At 37.4% G+C, this 23442-nt stretch overlaps 1 protein-coding gene across 4 annotated transcripts in view; it reads right to left on the bottom strand.

Moving 5' to 3' along the window:
- Window positions 1-13860, bottom strand: part of LOC134530617 (uncharacterized) — a 111672-nt gene extending 97812 nt beyond the window's left edge. Inside the window, exon 1 of one of the 4 annotated variants that reach the window (XM_063365611.1) lies at window positions 13470-13860. In XM_063365611.1, coding sequence (XP_063221681.1) covers window positions 13470-13703 — 234 coding nt within the window. In that variant the 5' untranslated portion in view covers window positions 13704-13860. The remainder of the gene's footprint in view (window positions 1-13469) is intronic. The other 3 variants (XM_063365612.1, XM_063365614.1, XM_063365613.1) reach the window with 3 other exon arrangements.
- Between the last annotated feature and the right edge of the window lie 9582 nt (window positions 13861-23442).

Consider the following 23442-nt stretch of genomic DNA (forward strand, 5'->3'; position numbering starts at 1 on the left):
ACATTCATTAAAAGACTTTTTTGTGATGTGCCTTGAGAGTCTTTACAACGTTTTGGTCCATTGGCTGGATCAAAGCGGTGGTGTTTTTTGGTAAGTACATTACCTCAATGTACCCATTGGCAGTTTAAACTTTTAATTCTTCCTTGTCAGGGTGTCCGGGTGTGTTGTCAAGCAACAGAAGGGCTTTCACAGGTAACTTCTTATTTTTTAAATCTTGCTTAACTTGTGGGACAAAGCTGTTAGTGTACCAATCATGAAAAACTTCTTTGGTGACCCATGCACTGCTTTGAGCCATGTAGGTTACTGGTAGAGATTCAACCTTTACATTTTTCAACGCACGTGGGTTTTTTGATTTACCAACAACAAGCAGTTTTAACTTATCGAGTTCCTGACGTATTTGCACATACCATCAGGGTGATTCATTCTTTTTGTAAATTTCTCCCAGAAACTTTTTTTTCCTCTTCAGTAAAAAATGTTTTTGTTGGTAGCTGACGCCAATTTAAGCCGGTTTCATAGGCGTTATAAATTTGTTCAGGAACTAGGCCAAGTTCACTGATTTTTGCATCCAACTTTCCAATGAATTCCCGGATTTCAGACTCGTTAGCAGACACTTTTTCGCCACTCATCTGCATAAATCTTATACCATGACGTTTATTGAAGTTTTCAAACCACCAGTGACTAGCGCGAAAGTCAGTTTTCTTTGTTATTTCGGGTACACATCGTTTGCCCTACAGGCGTTTGCCCTAAACGTAGGGCAAATGCCTGTAGGGCAAATGACTTTAGGGCAAATGCTGTTTAGTGCAAACGACTGTAGGGCAAACGCCGGCAAGCACTTATGTTTTGGATTAACGAAACCACACGAACTTTTAGGGCAGACGCCTGTAGGGCAAATGCCTGTAGGGCAAACGACTATCGAAAAACTTATTTTAGGTCAAACGCCTTTAGGGCAAATGCCGGAGCTTGGTCCGAATGGGATTATAAAACATTTTGTGCAAACGCCTTTAGGGCAAATGCCTGTAGGGCAAATGCCTGTAGGGCAAACGCCTGTAGGGCAAATGCCTTTAGGGCAAACGCCTGTAGGGCAAATGACTTTAGGGTAAACGAAGTTTAGATTATTTTGGGTAATGTAGGTTATTTCAATTATGTATCGATTCAAACAGTGTTCTTGTAGTTTATATTTCCTCCGCAGGTGGCAGTACCTAAATAAAAGTTTTCCCTCTAAATGCAAAGTTTACAAAACCGTCGCTAGATGGCACTTATGTAAGCCTATATCGAGATTTGGTGGGAATTCATGTGGTATGAACTTCCTAGATTCACCAGCAGATGGTTCCCTGCGCTAAGTTCAATGTTATCAAATATTTTTTTCTGTAAAATATTTCGGAACATTAGATGATGTAAGGTCTTCGACCAAAAAAAAATCGTATAATAAAAAAACAGTATTGGCGATTTAACAAAAATATAGCTGGAAAAAGGTTCAACTTTTTTTTCCGGGGATTTGCTTATTTCAATTTCAGCTGTCAGACGCGCATTACGCTATGGTTACTTAAAATGTTACGAGCATATAGGTAAATAATGTGAATACTAGCCTTTAAACATTTTCTTAATTAGCATAATAGTACTAATGCGGTTAAACTCCTACATATTGTTCATACTATTTTATTCTGGAATGTATACACAACATACAGCTGAAGTACACAATGAAGAAGTATTCCAATTCGTTTTGTTCTGGGTTTTCCATAATTTGCATTTAGTTTGTAATGCTTGAGTTAGATCATTTTGACGTTCAGTTATAAGAGTTGGCCGATAATAGTCATTGGTTGGCATGATTCTTAAAATAGGCTATATCCGAAATATAATATATATTTAAATATTTCCATAATATTTCCCATATTTCCATAGTGGATTCCACTTATATTCCCAAAATAAAATAATGAATATACGTAATGGTATTTCTCAATAATAATAATGTGACTTTAGCCTACCGCACACAGAACGACTTTCCTTGCGGGATTGTATGCATATTTGTTTGTTCCACAATATTCCTTCCTTTTTCCAAAGTGACTTGTATTGACGCGATGTAATGTTCACACTTACTTAATAGTTCATTTTCAGGAAGATCACACCCTTGTACATCAGTAACTTGCCCTGATGAGGATCCATAGTCAACATTTGGTTTAGTCGATTGGAGTTCACGCCGTTTTAGTTTCAACCGACTATCTTCTTGGTAAGCCAGTTTACGCCGAGTTGTGTCGTATCGAATCTTTTTACGAATGACTTTCTTGTTTATTGAACCAGGGCTCCTACCTGACATTTTTTTGAAAGGACTCTTCTCATAAGCTAAACCTTTCTTGAATCTTGTCCTGCCATGTAACATTTACGCTGAAAAGAGCCTCGCTGTGTCTGTGTGTAGGTAATTTATTATTTTGCGTCCATTAAATTTGGCAACGAGGCTCGTACAGAATTCTGCCGAATTACTGTTTTTGTTTTCTTTGAGATATCTGTCACAAAAAAAAAGTCTTATTAAAAAAATTAAAAACCTTTTGTTTGAACAAGATTGTTTTAGATATGAAGCGTCTGTGTGCATAATAGTGTGAAATCATATATCCCATAATTATAAATGAAAAATCCCCGATGGCAGCCAGTCGGAAAGGTAGATTTCGCCGTGCGGCTTACCAATATAAAAATTAACTTTCTGAAAAATTCCAGAAGTTTCAATAACTATATAAAATCTTATGAATATTTCTAGAATATCCAATGTAACAATAAATTGCAAATTAATTGTTGGCTCAACAATATGTACAGGGATATAAATCCAATCCAACAATACATTAGACATTCATATTTACCTGAATTAGAAATTCTGAAATTCATAGGACCTAGATCGGAGAAAAAATTGTGAAATTTTCTGTAAGTCGCTCTGCGAAATCTACCTAAAAACAATCTCGGGAGAAAAAAAATTTATAGTCACATAAAAACTTAATTTGTGGAGATGAACTGCACGTGCACAACTGATACTATTTTTGATACATGATTGTTATGCTAACAGTTTTTGTTATGGTTTGCTGTCCTGTAAGCCCGCCCCACACGACGCCCAATTTGTGCTTTATATTCTATTATACCCATGGCTATAAAAGTGGGTATATAAATTTCATTAGCAGAAGTGAAGAAATAATTCATTACTCCATACACACGTTACCCAGAGTTCTAACAGAGAAAACAGCCAACATATTTGCCGACCAAGGCAAGCAAGTCGGGTTGGATAAACCTATTGCGTACATTTAATCAAATACTGAATATATACATATATAGGTGTGTGTATATATGTGTGTGTGTGTATATATATATATATATATATATATATATATATATATATATATATATATATATATATATACACGAGGGTTATTTTTTTTCAACCTCCGATCGGCTGTAATAAAAAAACGGGAATGAATTGGGAAATTATTTTAATGTCAAAAGAAACGTACATCTTTACTCTTTATTTTTCCACATAATCACCGTGCAGATTGAGGCATTTGTCATACCGATGCACCAACTTTCCAATACCCTCTGCATAAAATGATGCCTCCTGCCTATTCAGCCACGTTTTAACAGTGCCCTGCAGTGTGATTACAGTTTCATTTCTCCATGGCATGCCCATTAATCAATACCCTAATCGCTCGTACACGAATCGACACATCTCGTAGTGTTTACCCCCTTCCACCAACCATGTGGAGCGACCAACTAACACCTCAGTTGAAGCTTGGTTATGGGAATGTCAACATGGCTGCAACGATAAACTGTACGGCGAAATGCGAGCTGCGTGGAGTCATCCGTTTCTTACAGGCAGAAGGGCACACTGCAGCAGAAATCCATCGCCGAATGAGTGTTGTGTACGGTGAAAACTTTATGAGCGATGGCGTTGTGCGAGAGTGGTTTCGGAAATTCCGCGAAGGCCGTATTGATGTTCATGATGAAGGAAGTCGGTAGCAACAGATGAAACAGTTCAGAGAGTTGATGCAGTTGTTCGTGAGAGACGTCGATTTACGATTTCAGAACTGTCTGAACAATTTCCGCTCATTTCAAGGTCAGCCCTATACGCCATTGTTACAGACAATCTCGGATACAGGAAAATCTGTGCCCGATGGGTACCCAAGATGTTGACTGACATCAACAAGGAGCGGAGAATGGCATCAGCCTTGTAGTTTTTGCTGCGTTACGCAGACGATGGTGAACACTTTTTGACTCAAATTGTGACAGATGATGAAACATGGATTCATTTCGATAACGAAGAAACAAAACTTCAATCACAACAGTGGATGCACCTCTATTCTCCAAACAAGCCGAAAAAGTTCAAATGGACATTCAGCACCAAGAAACAGATGGCTACAGTGTTCTGGGATCACCAAGGTGTGCTACTGGTTGATTTCATGGAGCCAGGGACAACAATCAATGCTGCTGCATTCTGCGTGACACTACGACGGCTAAGACAGTCGATACGCAACACGTGGAGAGGAATCCTGACATCTGGTGTTGTCTTGCTTCATGACAACGCCCGACCGCATAGTGCCGCCGTAACACAACAACTCCTTGCAAGATTTTGATGGGAAGTGTTTGATCACCCTCCTTACAGTCCGGATTTGGCACCGAGTGACTATCACCTTTTCCCCACGTTGAAAAAGGGGCTTGGAGGACGACGCTTCAACACTAATGATGAACTGCAGAGCACTGTTAAAACATGGCTGAATAGGCAGGAGGCATCATTTTATGCAGAGGGTATTGGAAAGCTGGTGCATCGGTACGACAAATGCCTCAATCTGCACGGTGATTATGTGGAAAAATAGAGTAAAGATGTACGTTTCTTTTGACATTAAAATAATTTCCAAATTCATTCCCGTTTTTTATTACAGCCGATCGAAGTTTGAAAAAAAAAATAACACTCGTATATATATATATATATATACGAGTGTTATATGTATATATATGTATATATCGTGCCCACTGTTAAAGTCGTAAGACTGTTTGTGGGCATGTGACAAATATGTAATTAACTAAATAAAATTGCAATGGTTTATTTTGAAAATTATGCAATTCGGTGAATTATTTTTTTAAATATTTATTTTCTAAGCTTCACTTGCAAAAAATATAGAGAAGTTGATTCAGTGTTTAAAAACAAGATCATAGCAATTTTGAAACTAAATTGTTTTGAAAATATATTAACTAAAATTGCACTTTTTTTTGCTGATTCATTAGCATCTGAAACAGAGTTATATTTAATGTTCTTTCTTTGTGTATTATACTTTTACGTAATTCATTATTGTACATTCCACGACATATCAAAATCGTTCCTAGTTTACAATCATACCTATGACATTCATTCAAATATTGTGGCAATGTGGATGATATGATTAAATGCATTTTGAAAAGTTGTACATTTCATTGGCTGTCACACATAAAATCAGTCTTTTATTATAGTTCACTTGTTCCCATAAAACTTATTAGGGGTTAAGCTATAGATGGTCTGGGCAAATTAGCAAAATATGTACACTCTCGATGGAAGTATTTTCACCGCATTCTACAAACATATTAAAACATCGACAGAATCAGTTGGGCACATGTTATATAAAAATTGAAAATAGGCATGAAGATCTCGGAGGCTATTTTAACAATAACTTTTAAACACTGAAAATGTTTTTATAAATGCATATGTATAATCTTCTGCTTAAATTATTTTAGGGTCATCGTTTTTAGGACGACTTTAAGTGAAAATTCCAGCAGGCAAGGATAATAAAATTTTGTAAGCTCCTTTTGTTAACGCTTGTTTTTATATATAGCAGCAATATTAAATTAAGTTAATTCGTTCGCTAGTTAACCCCCCTCCACCATGGAAAATATTACATCATCAACCTCTCTGTTAAAAAATGATTTAAAAAATACAATCCAGTCACTGAGATTGGTGCACCATCTGTTGTAAGGTTCAATTACCAGCTGCATTCTTAGACTTCAACGTTGGGAAAGCAAACCGTATGTGCTGCCATCTAATTTGTGAATTTTGTACTTTGTACTCATTTGGAGAATGGTTCCAACATTTGTCAACAGGGGCGACACACGTAAGAACATCTATCTTCGAAAAGGTTCGTAGGGCAAACGCCTGTAGGGCAAACGACTTTAGGGCAAATGCCTTTAGGGCAAACGACTGTAGGGAAAACGCCGGCAAGCATTCATTTTCGGATTATTGAAAATTCGCAAACTTTTAGGGCAAACGCCTGTAGGGCAAACGACTGTCGAAAAACTTCTTTTAGGGCAAACGCCTTTAGGGCAAATGCCGGAGCTTGGTCCGAATGTGATTATCAAACATTTTGTGCAAACGCCTTTAGGGCAAACGCCTGTAGGGCAAACGCCTGTAGGGCAAACGACTTTAGGACAAACGCTTTTAGGGCAAACGCTTTTAGGGCAAACGCCTGTTTGGAATGAGGAATGCGAGAATATGCTTCGAAAATGTGTTTAGGGCAAACGCCTGTAGGGCAAACGACGCACTCCCGTTATTTCTTGGTAAAAAAAAACTGGGCTTTTTGTTTCAAAATGTCTCCTGAAATAGGTGCATTCCTGTTCCATTGCTGTTTGAACCAAATAAAAAGAGCGTTTTCGACCTCGGGTAACTCACTAGTCCTAAGAGTTTTTATGTTCATGGGTTCATCTTCAACAGACTTCATGAATTTTTCAATTTTTTCCCTAATTTTCACAATATCGTAGACAGTAGGTCGTCCGATGTCATACACTTTACATATTGCACTCTGAGTTTCTCCACAGTCTATTTGTTTAATAATTTCCCATTTTTCAGATAAATTTAATGTTTTATGTTTACTTTTCACACTTGTGCTTGCCATTTCTAAACTGTCACTACATACACAAAGCAAACAGTATATACAGTCAGCAGTAGTAATACTGAACGTCCGATCTACACTACAACTGCGCACTTACTAATCTGTCCCTGCGAAATAAGTGTACAGAGTGGAGGGGGGGGGGAGATTCATGTCGCTGCAGGCTTGTATTGTTTCCACAACAAACAGCTGGTAAGACTGCTGACGGCGCGTCTGACTACCGAGTACGTCGGATTATCGAGGGACAACTGTAGGTACTAAATTAAAACAGCAAGCATCATGTACAACAGGATCAATATTTACAGAATCATGCCATCAGAATCAAGGAATAAACTTAGATACATTAAAGTTTTACCCAATAATGGTACGTATTGTGATCTAGATTACTCCCAAAATATCCCTTGAGGATAATCAGGCAACAATATAATAAATCAAAAAAAATTTCTCTGGAATAAGCCACTGTTTTCAACTACTAACTACCAAATATACTATTTTCAGGGTGTCTACCCGATCTAGTAAATGAAATTGCCTGATTTTTCCAGGTTTTCCAGGTCAAAACTGAATTTTCCCAGGTTTTCTTTAACACAATTACAACTGCATAACAATACATTGATGGGTTTCAAAGTATTTCAACTTACTTAAATTAGTAAAAATATTACCTTCTTCTAGACGTGGCCAAAGTGACTCAATTGATGGCAAATAAAACATGCTGCTACAAATATTTCACACACTTACTTTTGCAAAAAAACATTAGTAAAAGGAAGCTCCCGTCAATTTCGCAGTGACTCAACTTTTGCATCTATAGCACTTGCTTCAGAACAAGCCAAATCCAACACTCGAGCCTTCTTAAACTGCAATGCCTTGATCTCCTTGTCAACTCTTCTTTTTTCTGCCTTCTTCTTGTTTGTAGCTTCCTTTTCTTTTTGTTTTGTTTGCAGGGCTTCCTTACGCCTACAACTAGCATTTCTTACATACTGTAACATGGACTTGATGCTATCAACATGCTCTACACCTCCAGAACGTTGAACAAAGTCATACACTTGTATTTGTGCAATCAGTGTTTTTTCCTGAAAGTTTTATGTCAGCAGATTAGAATTCACTGAAAATCCTCTTTCCAATGATGCATTTCCATCATCATCCTCACAAACTTTAGAAGGCCTGTTTTGGCAATTACTGTATGTGCCTTAAGAATGAGCATCCACAAGTGATCAAGGCGCCCATCTTCTCGAGAAAAAGAAGAGAACAGTGCTTCAGAATCTTGCGAGGAACATACCAACTGATATGATCACTCAATGTTATCAGCTTCTTGTCCTGATAGCCACCTGTTTCGAAGACAACATTATAAACTGTACTTCACACACTGTTTCCTCACACCTGAATTTAAATCCATAGATGGACATAAGCAGGAAATTCCTTTGGTAAGTTTGTACTTTAGGGGACTTTTGTCTTGAAGTTTTTTTACCATAACCTTTGGACAAGTCCTAACATAATTTTTCAGTAACAGGACAGACTTTTCTGGTACTTTCTCTTTCTTGATGGCATGGCGTACTGCATAACCCAACTTGATATTGTTAGCAGTCAATAGATTTTCCTGGTTATCTACATCCAATCGAGATACATTGCGTTTTTCCCTAAAGTTCTTCAGTACCTCTGGTTTCAAAAACTTTCCTGCCAAAGCTAATAAAATGTCTACCAGTGAATCATACAGAAAAGATGCCATGGGTGCTTCACTTTGGAATATTGTAAGAAACAATAACAGCTCCGATGTCAAATAGTGGAAGAATGTAAATTTTACTTCTAGAAGATTATCTTCAAGAGCACTTTCCACTACCTACATTGAAAGACAGATGGAATAGAAACTTCACTAACAAATTTCTTTAGGTGGGGTAACGTTTTCATGGCACGCTCAGCAACTGCAGTATTTTCTAACCATCTGATTGCACAAAATTTCTTGGGAAAAAGCTCTGCTCTAGTTATTCTAATGTAATCTGCCCTCCTTGCAGGTACATGCTTAAACAAAAAGTAACTGTGCCTCAAAAAACTAACAACGTCCCAATGTGTAGCAGAAATTCCAGTTTTGAAAGCACCATGGACTGTATGAAGCCCACAGCTACCAATTTCTAGCAACGATGGCGAATCTTCACCAAAAGTGTCTGTGATATGTATTTTCAAAGCTAACAAAAATGCCCAGTTTACGTTGGGGGCATCCATTTTACTTAAAATTAAATGCACCTGTCGGTGTAATCCGAGCGCGGGAAGCACGTGCCGCAGCACATACGTCAGCAGGATAACAGACCAGCTTGAACCAGTTTGTATCACGTGATTTAATGCAACTTCCGAATCCGATGGTAAATAAAAGAAAATGAACGTGGGAACTGTTCGTTATTTGCCATTCAAAAATAAAAATGGGAGGGGATACACTTGATGCTACGTCAATGCAAGCTGATCACTAAACAAAAAGGTATTGCCAACTACAACCTACCAGTCAAAAATTCCCTGATTTTTGAAAAAATTCCTTGATTTTTCCCTGATTATTCCCAGATTACAAAATTCCCTGATTTTTCCAAGTTTTCCTGGGTCAGTAGACACCCTGTATTTTCAAAACTTAATTTCAATTTTTTTTGTACAAATTATTAATTTCAACTTTTGCAATTTTAACCAAGCTGAGTTACATTCATTAATTAAATGTTAATAAACGTAATTGTCAACCTGCAAACAAAACCTGCAAAAAGCAAACATATATTTATGGATTTATTCATTTCCTTATTTTATTTTCAATTATAATGTTGAGGCACAATCAAATATTTCAAGAATTTCATATACAATGTACCATTTTATGTTTGCCTTGTAGTATCATGGCCGCCGCTTTAGCTGAGTCTCGATAAACGTTTAATATTAATATTACAGCCACATGCAAAAAAAAAACAGTACTTTTGAATTAAATGATGGTGTAAAATTATTATCTGTAATGTAAATATGTGAATATATTGTGGTTTAATAGCATAACAAATACCAATACGAGAGATACCCCTGATTCTGTTGTCACCACCCTATTTTTATTTGATATTAACTGCAACTTGACCTTGTGGTTTTTCAAAGATCCTTAGGAATACAGTGTAGCAGAGATGGTTTTCTAAAAGATAGAGATGTTTAATGTCAGAACTTTACGGCCTGTCAAGAATGTTTTCCACCCTAATCTGTATTCCAGGCTAATTAGGATGGAAAATCAAATAGTTTAACAGTCTTGGCCAGGACATAACGTTCTGACATTAAATATCTCTACTCTTTTAGAAAACAGTCTCAACAGTATAATTCCTAAGGATATCTGGGAAACCACAGGATCATGTTGTATCAAGTAAACAGCAGGGTAGCGACAACAGGATCAGGCGTGTGATATTAAAGCAAAAAACATATATACATGACTTTATTTACATTACTCATAATATTTACGATTTTTCACCATCTTTTAACCTGAAAAAACCATCAAACATTTAACTGGAGTCAAGCATAATGGCTGCAGTCATTGCACAGGAAAACATAAAATGGTTAATTATAAGTGACGTTCTTGAAAATATCTGAATGTGCCTCAATATTATAATTAGAAATACCATAAGGTACTGAATAAATCCATTTTTGGGTAAATATGTAGTTGAGCGGTATTTGCGAGAAAAAAATGTTAAAAATCCGAAAATACCTTTATTATATGCTCTTCAACTTCCTCTTTTCATTAAAACTGGTGGAGGTAAGAAATTCCAAATACTTTAGGAGATATCGAATTTTTTAATTTCATCATATGTAGTTCAGCGGTATTTGCGAAAAAAAATGTCAAAAATCCGAAAATACCTTTATTATATGCTCTTCAACTTCCTCTTTTCATTAAATGTGGCGGAGATAAGAAATTCCAAATACTTTAGGAGATATCGAATTTTTAAATTTCATCACAATCCCAGTGCATTCTGTGGCGTTCAACATTGTTTCTTGTTTATGAGTATCAATTTTTTTTTATTGGATAATGATGTCACGTGATTGTTCGTGATAGGCCAGAATTCAAATGAGCCAATACGTGATTATTTAGTTCATTTATTGTTTAAAACTGTCTTTAATTACCACCTCCAACTTAGGTGAGTTTTTAACATTTCTAATTTTAAAGTCTTATTTGTTATTTGAATATTGTTGCGCAAGTAATAAGTAAAAAAAAATTATATGAGTTCCTACTGCCCATCCTTTGTCCCGGTTGGTTAGGTCAGGTCAGTTACATTATAAATAATTTAAAACTAAAGAATAATTAAAATTAATTCACATTATTTTTAATATCACCTTAGTTTGAAAGTATTTATAATGTAACTGACCTGATCTAATCGACCATTTTAGTTTACTGTTCATCCTCTGTCCCGGTTTGCTTGGTCAGGTCAGTTACATTATAAATATTTTAAAACTAAACAGCCATTAAAATTAATTCACATTATTTTTAATGTTGGCTTAGTTTGAAAGTATTAATAATGTAACTGACCTGACCTAATCAACCATTTTATTAATTACGCATTCACGAACACACAGCTAAATAGCAAAAATTGTGCCGGTCGAATGGTTGCACAGGTCTTGTATTGCAAAATTAAAAAATTTGATATCTCCTAAAGTATTTGGAATTTCTTATCTCCGCCGGTTGTTTTGAAAAGAGGAAGTGAAAGAGCATAGAATAAAAGTATTTTCGGATTTTTAGCATTTTTTTTCGCAAATACCGCCCAACTACATATTTACTCATTTTTGAGAGTTTACCCTTTATTTTAGAATAGTGCCCTAACAGTATGAACCTACCTGCTGAGCTGGTAATTTAAAACACAAGCATTTACTACTTAAGGCCGGCAGCATGCACACAGCATACACGTACATAAGTTGAATGTATACAAACAGATAACATCTGCTACATTGGAAAATATCACACGTACCGCAAAACAGGACGAGGCACAGAAAGTTGTCGAACTGCTAACTTTTCTGTGTGTGACCAATCAGCATACAATACTTCATAGATATACACTACATCAGTGGCATAGATTAGCTATTGATTGTGTTAAGTACATTTCAAAGAGAAAAAACTAATTTTAACATGGTATTTATTTGCAAGGCAAAGCTTTGTAGTTAATCAATCCAAGTCAATTAAAACTAAATGGCGAAATCAATGCTTTAATTTAGGTCTCAACTGCTTCATGCAATATATGACAAAATCTAAAACATTTGAAAATGAAAATTTTCAAAAATATAAAAGGAAGGAAAACAATATAATTTCTTGAATTGCTGCAGTGTTGCTAGACATACCCAAATTCAGGTACACATACCCAAATTACTATGTCCATACCCAGTAACCAATAAGAGCCGCTCGAGTACATAAATTTAGAAAAAAGAAAAACTTAATATTTAAAAAAATACAGATAATTTTTACTTGGAATGGAAAACCAAAAGGGGTGTAAAACTATTTTCCATGTCTGTAACACACTAACATCAAATATCCCTGCTTTTTTTTTTTAAACAGCCTCAATTAGGCTATATTCCTAAGAATCTCTGGAGAACCACAGGATCAAATTGCAGCTAGTATCACTCAGCTAGTAGAGTAGCGACATGAGGAATAGGGATATCTCTTATTGAAAACAGCCTTGGCTACACTATTAAAGGACAACCAAAATTTAAGTTGCCATATTCATATTACAGGTAACTACATGTGAGTAGAGAGGGGGGAGGACTACTTGCCAACGGGCGGAAATCCAATCGCAAGTGTATCAAACAATTTACAACATTTTTACACCAACCTTTAACCTGAAAATACAATGTTTCACATGTGGCTGGAGTAGTAACATTTACGTTTACATTAAATCCCCCAACTCCCAAAAAAAAAAAAATGACACATTTTAAAATCCTATCCACAGGCCCTAGCAGTAGAGCCAATATTGCATTTAAACTACAAAATTGTATATTGTCACGCTATTATGAGATTCAAAAGAACAGTGTAAAAAATATTTGTATTAAAACTCTGCAATATTTTTTTTTCATACTTTTTTTTGTGTGACATCTGAACTGAGAACTTCTTGAACCCGAAATTAGAGGCGAATAGAGGCGAGTAGAGGCTAGTTTACCCAAATTGTGTGTATTATGGCTGGCAACACTGAACCAGTTACGTATGCAAATGTAGTTTCAAATTCTGTGCTGAGCATGTGAAACCATGCTATGTTCATGCTGTTTTGTGTTCTATCGCAAATGTAGCTTAGGCTTAACACTATTGTCCAAGAAAATTTTTATATTTTAATGCCATCATAAAAAGACTAACAATTAGGAAGTTACTTTCAAGGCTGGTAATCAGAGTTCAAATTAGCACAAAGAGGACTACAATATCAAGGTTACTACAAAATAATAGTTAGAAATAGGAAAGAGAGCATCAATACCAAACTGAACCAAACGTTCACACAATAAAATTAAATATATAACTTGATCTTTTAAATGTGTATACCTCTTCACCTCTATTGTCCAATATTAACCAACCCAGATTTATTAAGCTCTACTGACATACTAGTGCTTTATTTACTCTATACCACTACTGCCTACCTTTCCATCATCTGGGGTATTTACATCAGCTAGCCCAGGGTCATCACTCAATTGGAAACTTTGCTCATCTTTGCTAGGAGCGCCGTCGGCTTCCTCTCTAACGTCTTCGCCGCATGTTTCTTCTAGTAAATTGTCCTTTTCAATATCTCCACATTCTTTCCCCAGAACGTCACCCATGTTTCCACTTTTGATGCTCTTTCTCTTCTTCGATTTCTTAGAATCCGAGCAACTCATTATCTCTTCACTTAAGAATATTTAACAACAGCACCTATTTTTCTTTGTAATCACTCACTATAAACATATATACCTGCAGCACTTGCAGAAACACTTTGATTATTCACCCAAACTTTTCGTAGCAACATTCGCTCAATATGGCGTTGACAATAAGTATTTTCACCAAAAGGTACCGCTGCGGTAGACAAACAATTGAATGTCAGAAGTAAAATTTAAATATCGATAACTATCGGGATTTTTAAAAAAAGTGAATAACTAGCTTAATATAAAACCAATAATTATCCGTCGATGTTTCAACTTTTCCGATATAATATTTGTTGATTTAACATTCCTTGAAACATTTAAACAAAAACCTTACTCCGACAACGATGGGACGGAAGTCATTGAATATAGAACGGTAATGCGTAACCATTGTGCTGCCATCTGTATTGCATAATGAGAACCAACATTCACAAAATAAAAACAAACACTACAGTACTAAAGTGTTTAAAGAATTTTTACAAGATGGGCAGCATATTGACGACAGTCGTCGTACCCTCCCAGATGCAGAAGCCGTACCTGGCCACCGACGCGGGCCTGAGGGAGTTTGTTTCCCCAGTGAACCATCAGTGTAGTGCATCGGTCAGGGACGCACCCGCGTGCGCCCTAGCATGCTAGTGGGCCACTGTTAGTGTGTAAATAATTCTGTGTTGTATATATTTTTCAAATGGTCGTGAATTTTAATAAGTGTGTAAATAATGTAACCGTAATGTATTAATTATTGTGTAAATAATCTTGTAATTTTCGCAAATGTATCGCAGTGTTAATATGTAATCGCGGCCTGGCGCTCGTCCACGTCGCGAGGGGTGGCGCTCTCCCACGCCGGCCGATTTCTTCTCCCCTCCCCCGCAGCCCGCGCGCGACGGCCCGCGGGCGGGTGGGGAAGGGCAGTGTTACTCAGGACTCGTTCAGCGGCAGACGTGCACGCCGCTCCGCGCTGATCGCGCGGCGCGTCTACCGAGCTCGCGGTCCGGCGACAGCGCCACTGTACGGGTTTTGCGGCAGCTGAGCTGCCTTCGTTGTGCCGCTCACACGATTGAGCGTACGAGTTACGAGTTACGTCACGAGTCGAACATCATAGGACGCGTAAGCATTGTTACGCACCGCCGAACTTTCGCCGTCGTTACGAGTCTGTTACGTAAAGAACCGCGCACGTGTTATGCGCCTTTGTGGAGCAATTAGCATTCAGGAACTTTGTTACGTGGGAGGATTTCTAGTTCGTGTCGAGACGAGTTGGTTGCACGAAACGGTCTTCGGGAGTCCGGGTCTTCGTGGGAAGGGCGCTCATCCCGCGACGGACCCGCCAGGCCGCGGCAGGCTCTCAGGATTACAATAAAGGGGCTCGTGGAACTGTTAACATCGAGTGGTCCTTTAAATCTGCCTACCATTCTTCCTCATCACCTCACCCGCCCTCCAGGTCCCGTATTCCCCGGTCCCGGCCATGTTGGCCTGTACCCACACCTCTCCGACGAGAGCAGTACGGGCACAACAGGAATTTCTAGTAAACGGGGAAATAGGGACCAGAAGCCGAGGGACGTCAATATTAGGTATTTAAAAATAATGTCAAGAAACAGGTCTAATGCCAGGGCTTAGTATTTTACAAGCTTTTTTTTTTCGTTTTTATCGGAGCTATTTCGTAATGTAATTATAAATTTCGGTTGCTAATATATATCAATAGTCAACATAGCTATTTCGACAGTGAGTACTAGCTGCATTAGTGTAAACAACATGTAATTCGCATCAAGAAAATAGACTTTGTAAATATTTATAATGTTCGGCAATGTTTTAAAACAATTCTAAATTCGATTTCGTGTTCAAATTTGGTATTGAGAGTGTATTTCCATCATGAGAACACATGAATTTGCTCATTACTTTGATTAAATGTTACACATCTCTGGCGAGAGATCCAAGGGACATAATAATATAACTATGAGAGGAGAGGTATGATGTAGAGTGAGAAAGGATATGACATTGCCACCGGGCGAAAGCCCAATTGAAAATAGCAAATCAAATCAAATAAAATAATTTTAAAGATTAGTTGTAATAAAAACTCATGTCATTTCCATTTTCGATAGGCACGAGTTTGATTGGCTGGTCTTGTCCAAATCAGACATATTTTAAAACCTGTCTTAAAAGAAAAATATCACAGGCCGACTAAAGAAATTTTGGTGCCTATGATTTTGGAACCGATTTAGCTATATTTGGGGTGCTAAATCGAAATGAAATTAGTTTATTTCTAACAGATCTACTTTTTGAGATAAAAAAGAAGTAAAACCACCTGCTTGACTCAAGCCACTTTGTGTCAAGGATACCCCAGGCTATGAACTCCACTTCGTTTCTGGGATACCCTGACGCCAACCGCTGGTGCTCCCTCTGGTTTGCACAGGCCGTTACGTCCCAACAACACTTACTCTTAAGTGCATCGATCACGCCCGAGCATAAGTGATTGAAAGTGCGCCGCGACGAACACCAAGTCGACTACAGCGCCCGGCCAAGTGTGGCAATGCTCTAATGTATAATTAAATCAGTAATTCTTCTTTTTAAAACAACCAAATTAATAACAATTAAAAGATACGTACTTTAATAATGTGAAAAATATGTGCAATTGTTAAATAATCATGAAATGTCAAATATATGATTTAAGTCCAGAACTGGTCGGAGCTGTTTTCCCGCGCTTCACGTGTCTTGGCGCGAGGTCGCGCGGCGCCCTCGCGCCAGAAGCCGTCTGGAGCTCACAGGGGTCGGTCGCTCCGCCAGGGGTGTAACCAGGGGGGTGTTTTAGGGGTTTAACCCCCCCCCCCCCTTAGCAACAAATTTTTAATTAATTTATTATTCATCACTCAAACAAATTTCATATTAAAATTAATAAAATTTCTACCATTAAAATATTTAAATTTAAGTACCGAAAACTGCTAAAATAGCACTATTTTACACCTCAAAATCCAAATTTTCCCCGGGGAGGACCCCCGGATCAACGGCTTTCTTACGGGGGGGAGGGGGGAGCATGCTTCTTAACCCCCCCCCCCCCACCATACACAAATCCTGGCTACACCACTGCGCTCCGCGAACGCAGCGCCTACAGTTTTTGCGCCACGTCCAGTTCATCGCAATAGTTGTAAGTTAATCAAATCATTTTCATTTAGCTCTGCGCCCGACCCCACTCAGTCGTACGTCTTTACGTCCAGCTCTTAGCATAATTCATTTTAATCCCAACAGGGATATTTCAACATTGTACGTAATTTTTCACGTCTTGAAGCATTAAGACAGCGGACTTGGTTCATACGCAGATTCCAGGCTTCGACGCCAGTGAATAGTTGTTTGTTAAGGGCTTCTAGCCAGCCTCGAGTGTCATGTACTAACTCTTTAATATACGTGTCTTCAATATAGCTGATTTAAACTGTGTCACATATACGTATTTGCAATCTTACCAAATTATAACTTTGTTAATCTGTAAGTAGTGACTGTGACTCTCATATGTTTTCATCTAGCCGGTGACGCCACTCCCGCTGCCTGTTTAAGTTTTGAGTAATTATCAATCTGAAAATGATCTCAGGGGGCAAAACCGGGGATTCGGCCTCTTGGCTGCAGGAAGGGGTGTGTCGCGGTTTTAAAACTTCGTACACACAGCCGGCCATGACTTATGTCACGCCGTTCGAGGGACTGCTCCCCCCTACTCTGTGTTGCACGCGCGGGCATGTTCGTAGAACTGGCCCTAATTCAGGTGTTGAGGAACCATAACGGCCTATGCTCTTAGAGGGAACACCGATGGCGGCATCAATTACACAGTTAAATAAGCTAAATTGTAAACACGTAGATTAAAGAGTTAGTACATGACACACGAAGCTTGCTAGGAGCTCTTGACGAATAACGATTCGCTGGCTTCGGAGCCTGTAAACTGCGTATGACTCAAATCTGCTGTCCAAATGCGCAGGACATGAAAATTACGTAGTAAGTTAAATATCTCTGTTGGGATTAAATGAATTAAGTTAAGAGTCGCACGAAAAGACGTACGACTGGGTGGGGTCGGGCGCAGAGCTAAAGGAAAGGACTTGAATAAACTTACAACTATTGCGATGACCTGGACGTGGCGCGAAAACGGTAGGTTCTTTGTTCGCAGAGCGACCGACCCCTGTGAGCTCCCGACGGCCACTGGCGCGAAGATGCCGCGCGACCTCGCGCCAAGACAGGTGAAACGCGGGAAAACAGCTCCGACCAGTTTTGGACTTAAATGATATAATTGACATTACATAATCATTTAACAATTGCACATCATTTTCACATTATTACAACATTTTTTAATTGTTTATAATTTGGTTGTTTTTTTAAAAAGAATAATTACTGATTTAATTTAGCGCATTGCCACACCCAGCCAGGCGCTGTAGTCTGCGTGGTGTCCGTTGCGGGGCACTTTCACTCACTCGGCGGACATCACGCTCGGGCGTGTTCGATGCATTTAAGAGTAAGTGTTGTTGGGACGTAACGGCTTGTGCGATCCAGAGGGAGCACCGGCGGTTGGCGTCACCGGGCTTACGCACATTTCGAAGCATTTGCATTTGTAGTGGGTTAGATTGCAATCACCTGTAGGAACTATAATTATATATTTCTGTTATTCTATGTTTACCGTCAATCACCACATCAACATTTGCAGTATATCAGTATCACGTTAGTTTGCCGCAGCATTCATGTTAATCACAGTAACAGGATAAATCATTAGACACGAGTTTGCAACCTATCCTGTTCGCCCGCAACGTCAAGGTATCGAACCTATCATGAAGCGACGGTCTGACAACAGACGCGGCCAGGCATTGGACAAGCAAGTGTAACAGTCTTAATAAAGTGCAGTATCTTTCCAGTCGGTTTTCCGTTTATTTCAAGGCATCCTGGGTGGCCTGAACAGCCCAGGTTGTTTAAAATCGCGACGCACTCCTGCCTGCAGCCATGAGGTCGAATCCCCGTTTTTGCCCCCTGAGATCATTTTCAACTTAAAATTCACTCAAAATTTAATCAGGCAGCGGGAGTGGCATCAACCACATGATGAAAATACCATCCTTCATTTCAATGATTCAATTAAATTTGAGGTCAGTTTATGAGTTTTATCTATGTATGATGAATCGAAGTTGATAAAAATGAGTTCCAGTAGAAGAAGTTATGTAAATTATCCTGATGTTTTGCTACATATGGAAAAAATACAAAATTAAAAGATAACAGAAAGACTGTTCGAGACCTTGTAAAGAAAGCTTATCATGGACACTTTGGTGTTAAGCTCGGTGGTCAGACTAAATCCTGGGCACCGCATCAGGTTTCTAAAATTTGTACATAACATTTACACCAATGGAAAAAGTTTGAAATTCAGCATACCGATGGTTTGGAGAGCACCTAAAAACCACATCGAAGTATGTTTTTTGTGTTGCCGTCCGCCGCGGTCTCGTGTTCGAGATCGGGCGCAGGTCCTAGCGGGGTGGCTGGCTTTCTTAGAGATTTCTGTTCCGGGAGGGCGCCAGGCTAGCTCGGTGTCTAACCGTGTGATGGTCGTGGGTTCGTTGCCCCAGCGTGGTCCGCTAGAACCGTCGGCAGTGATGGAATTTGTTTCCTGATAAGGTTGGGTTGTTTAGGTTAATTTACATACACTGTTCTGGTTGTTCTACGGGTCGCACGTCGCGCACGGGGGGTGCGGGGTGGACTTTTTATTGTTCACGATTGACACTGGTTCATTACATTGGGCGCGAGGTTTACTCGGCGGTACATGACTGCCAATGAGGCGTCGGAACACGTAGAAGTTTTGATTACACTATTATTACAATATTACACTTGATCAAACGGCACTCTGTGGTGCTTTTACATACACGATTAAACTGCACACGTTATCTGAGAGGGACACCTGCGTGCCTCTACGTGCGTTTACTTAAGTCCTCACGCCAGTTGCAGTCGAGGGAGAGCGTTCGATTAGCATCGGCTAATCTCGTAATCTGTAACTTGCGACGCGCGGGCCCACCTGTGCGGACCGCGGCTCGCTATTAAATTAAAAACACTTTTGAGCTTGAATGTAGCCTGTGCCTGTGCACTGGGCGATTAAATAAAGTTCTGGGGTGGCGGGAGACGGCCCGTACCGTATACTGCACGGCCCCACGTAATGCTTTGTGTGGGGCGTGTTAAATTGACGCAGCTGGGTTAGGCCCTACACCGGAAAAGGACCGGGCGCACATGGGGAGTATTTAAAAAAAAAAAGTTTTGGTGGTGACTATAATTACCAGATGGACGTTCGGTGAAACAAAGAGATGCTGGCTTCCCGTGGGACGTGCGTCTGTCCCGGTCCGCGAGTCGCACTGTACTGGCGTGCAGCCCTGGCGCGAGGGGAGGGGTGAGCTCCCTGTCGCGCCAGAGTTTCTAAAGTTCCGTTATTCGTAAAAATCTATATAATTAACTAATTTTAAGTGGCTCTAAATTCACATAATAAAACTTAATGATTAACTTAATATCTATACCCATACAGCACAAAAAGTTTCAAATACATTTCAGAAATGTAACTCATGAAACATTGTTACCTTTTTGTCGATATTTCAGGTATGTTTCAGATACGTAGAAATGTCCGCGAACAGAGATATAACAGTGTTATATTTCAGAAACATTCCCCAGCAATATCCCTTAAATACAACAGTGTTATATTTCAGAAACATTCCGCAGCAATATCCCTTAAATATAACAGTGTTATATTTCAGAAATATTCCACAGCAATATCCCTTAAATATAACAGTGTTATATTTCAGAAACATTCCGCAGCAATATCCCTTAAATATAACAGTGTTATATTTCAGAAACATTTCACAGAAATATCCCTTAAATATAACAGTGTTACATTTCAGAAACATTCCCCAGCAATACCCCAGATACATATCTAATATATATGTCTGCAATATGACACTGCCACATATCTGATACATTTCCAAGACATGTCTGAAATATAACGTGACAGCTCCAATATATATATATATATATATATATATATATACACACACACACATATATATATACATATATATATATATATATATACACATATATATACACACATACATATATATATATATATATACATACACACACACAAAATGTGGGTTTGAAATATAGCACTTCAATATCTCCTAAACATATCCAAGATATCTGTGTGAGATATAACACTGCATTATCCTTGTAATATTTTAGTCACGTTTATGACACATCAGTGTGATACGTTTCAGACTGAATAAAATAACCTATTTGTAGTATACAAATGCAATTACTCAGAAACATATAAGTACTATATTTCATATCAGTATATTATTTGTGTAGCATAGCACTGAAATACATCAAAACATTTCAGGTTTATAGGTATTTCTGAAATATTTTGGGCCATACTTAAATTTATCACAAATCTTAAAGTATTAAATACTGGAATAACGTATCGATGTATCAATTAAATTTAAAATCAAAATGTTTCTGAAACTCCAATGTTACAGTTAGACAAAACGTGACATAAAGTAAACTATACCAACACCTACACACAATATTTTTGTGTAAATGTATGCTGATAAGATTATTTTTATGAATAATTTGGCTAGTAGCATCAGAGATAAGCATATACCATTACTAGGTATAAATTACCCGGACACCTAGATGAACAGATATTCCTTCTAACACCACTTTTTCCTCTCTACCCCCCCCCCCCCCCCCCCCCCTTGTAGAGAACCATTAACAATCTCGGTCACACTGTATCAAACAAGAAAATGACAGGAATATGCAGTAGTGTCAATGCAAAGTCAAATGCATTATCAATTGATGGCATAATTCATGTCATCCACATTAAATAAATAAAATATATTAACCCATACCAATATTATGTACAAGGCCTACTCATTTTAAATTTACACAGCACGCCAAAAGTATATTCACACTGACTGAGCGGACTTTCACAACAAAATTGCAAAAATATATTAGCTGCCACTTCATATATACACTGATTTTCCCTTAACTAGGAAAGAAAAATTCAGAAACCAATTTTATATTTATTTTTATTCTTACAATAACAGCATTATACAAATAATTATAACAATAAAATAAAAACATAATAATATAAAATATTTTGAAAAACAAATACATAAGATGTTTTTAGACAACCTATGTGCAAGTGTTAGCATAAAATATGTATTTCACTTTTATTTGCCAAAACTGCTTAGATTGTATAAGATTATAATACAAAAAGTGCTGTTGCAAAGTTTTACAATATACCAGTAGTTTAAAAGATTAAGTTAATATCTGTCAAAATAACAGGTAATTTATAGCTATTCCATTAAAGCAATAAAACATAATGGAGACTTCATCTGAATACCTACATGCTGTATTTTATAAAATTTTAACTGAATGTAACATGCACAGATGAAACACAGATACTGTAATTGTCGGAACACCGAAATCTGTTAAATTACTGCGCATGAACTGCATTGATTTACAATTAAAATAAACAAATATGTGGATTTTTTTATGCTTATTTTACTACTAGTATCATAAAGTGTGCAACTATCACTATCACAATTAGTAATCTTAATTAAATTTAAAGCAACATCTGCTTAAGTAAATACATAATGTAGTTGCAGTTTAACATGTGCCTACAATATGAAATTGGCAAATTTCATGAACATTATAACTTTACTAAAGCACAGCAAACCTTTTAAGAAGTTTTCCTGATTAATTAGGTTCCAAAAAGTTAATTACTCTCTATTAATAAAACAACTAGACATATTATGAAGTATTTAGTTAATTAAGTGAAATTGGCCAGTACTTACAAAAATTTCTTAGGAGAGCTTTACTCTACTTAAAATCATTTATTTAGTGAATAACTTCTGTTATGACCAAGGAAACTTTGTAAACTAAATATTATTCTCCTTGTAATTAAATTAACGCAGTTTAGTAGAAAGAAAAGTGGTATGCTAAGCAAAAATTAATGCTATCATACAATTAACAAATGGATGGTAGGTATTACATTATTTAACACTATCTTTCATCGAATGTGTTAAAATAACCACAAACTTCTAACAAAAATTGTTTTTTTAAAAAATTCATCATCTGACTATAAGTATGTGTAATGAATGATTTCATTTATTTGGAACAAATTATTATAATGAATTAAAATTACATACTTAGAATTATTGAAATAAATGCTTGAGGGGTCTTGCAGGTAGTTATTTCTAAATCAGACCATTTGAAGCATTGACTAGTAGCCTAGCGGCCTTGAAACATTATATTTATATTCAAAATATTCAATTTGTTGTATTTGATATGGTATAAAGTTTTTCTAAAATGCATTTTATACTACACATGGAAAGAAAATTATACATAGTAGTGAATTTAAAATTCTCACAAGACTTATTACAGTACATAAATAGTGTGATAAACACTTATAAAACATAAATTAAGAGAAAAGTATGTAGGCAAAGAGTTTCAAAGCCAAAAGATAGATAAATTCAATTAAACACCTCGTTTAGTGAGAAATAAAATGTCTGCACCATTTAGAGTGACCAGTTTTGCTGTTGTATACATATTAAGAGTGGAATCATTTTAATTGGTTATCGACTTATTGTTAACCATTATTAACAGTAGTATTATTGCTTGATTTTGTTCACTTTAAAATAGTTCGAATTTTATTGCTGGTACGTAGTTAATTTCCAAT

Source organism: Bacillus rossius, chromosome 3 (genome assembly GCF_032445375.1).
Source record: "Bacillus rossius redtenbacheri isolate Brsri chromosome 3, Brsri_v3, whole genome shotgun sequence".
NCBI classification, from domain to species: domain Eukaryota; kingdom Metazoa; phylum Arthropoda; class Insecta; order Phasmatodea; family Bacillidae; genus Bacillus; species Bacillus rossius.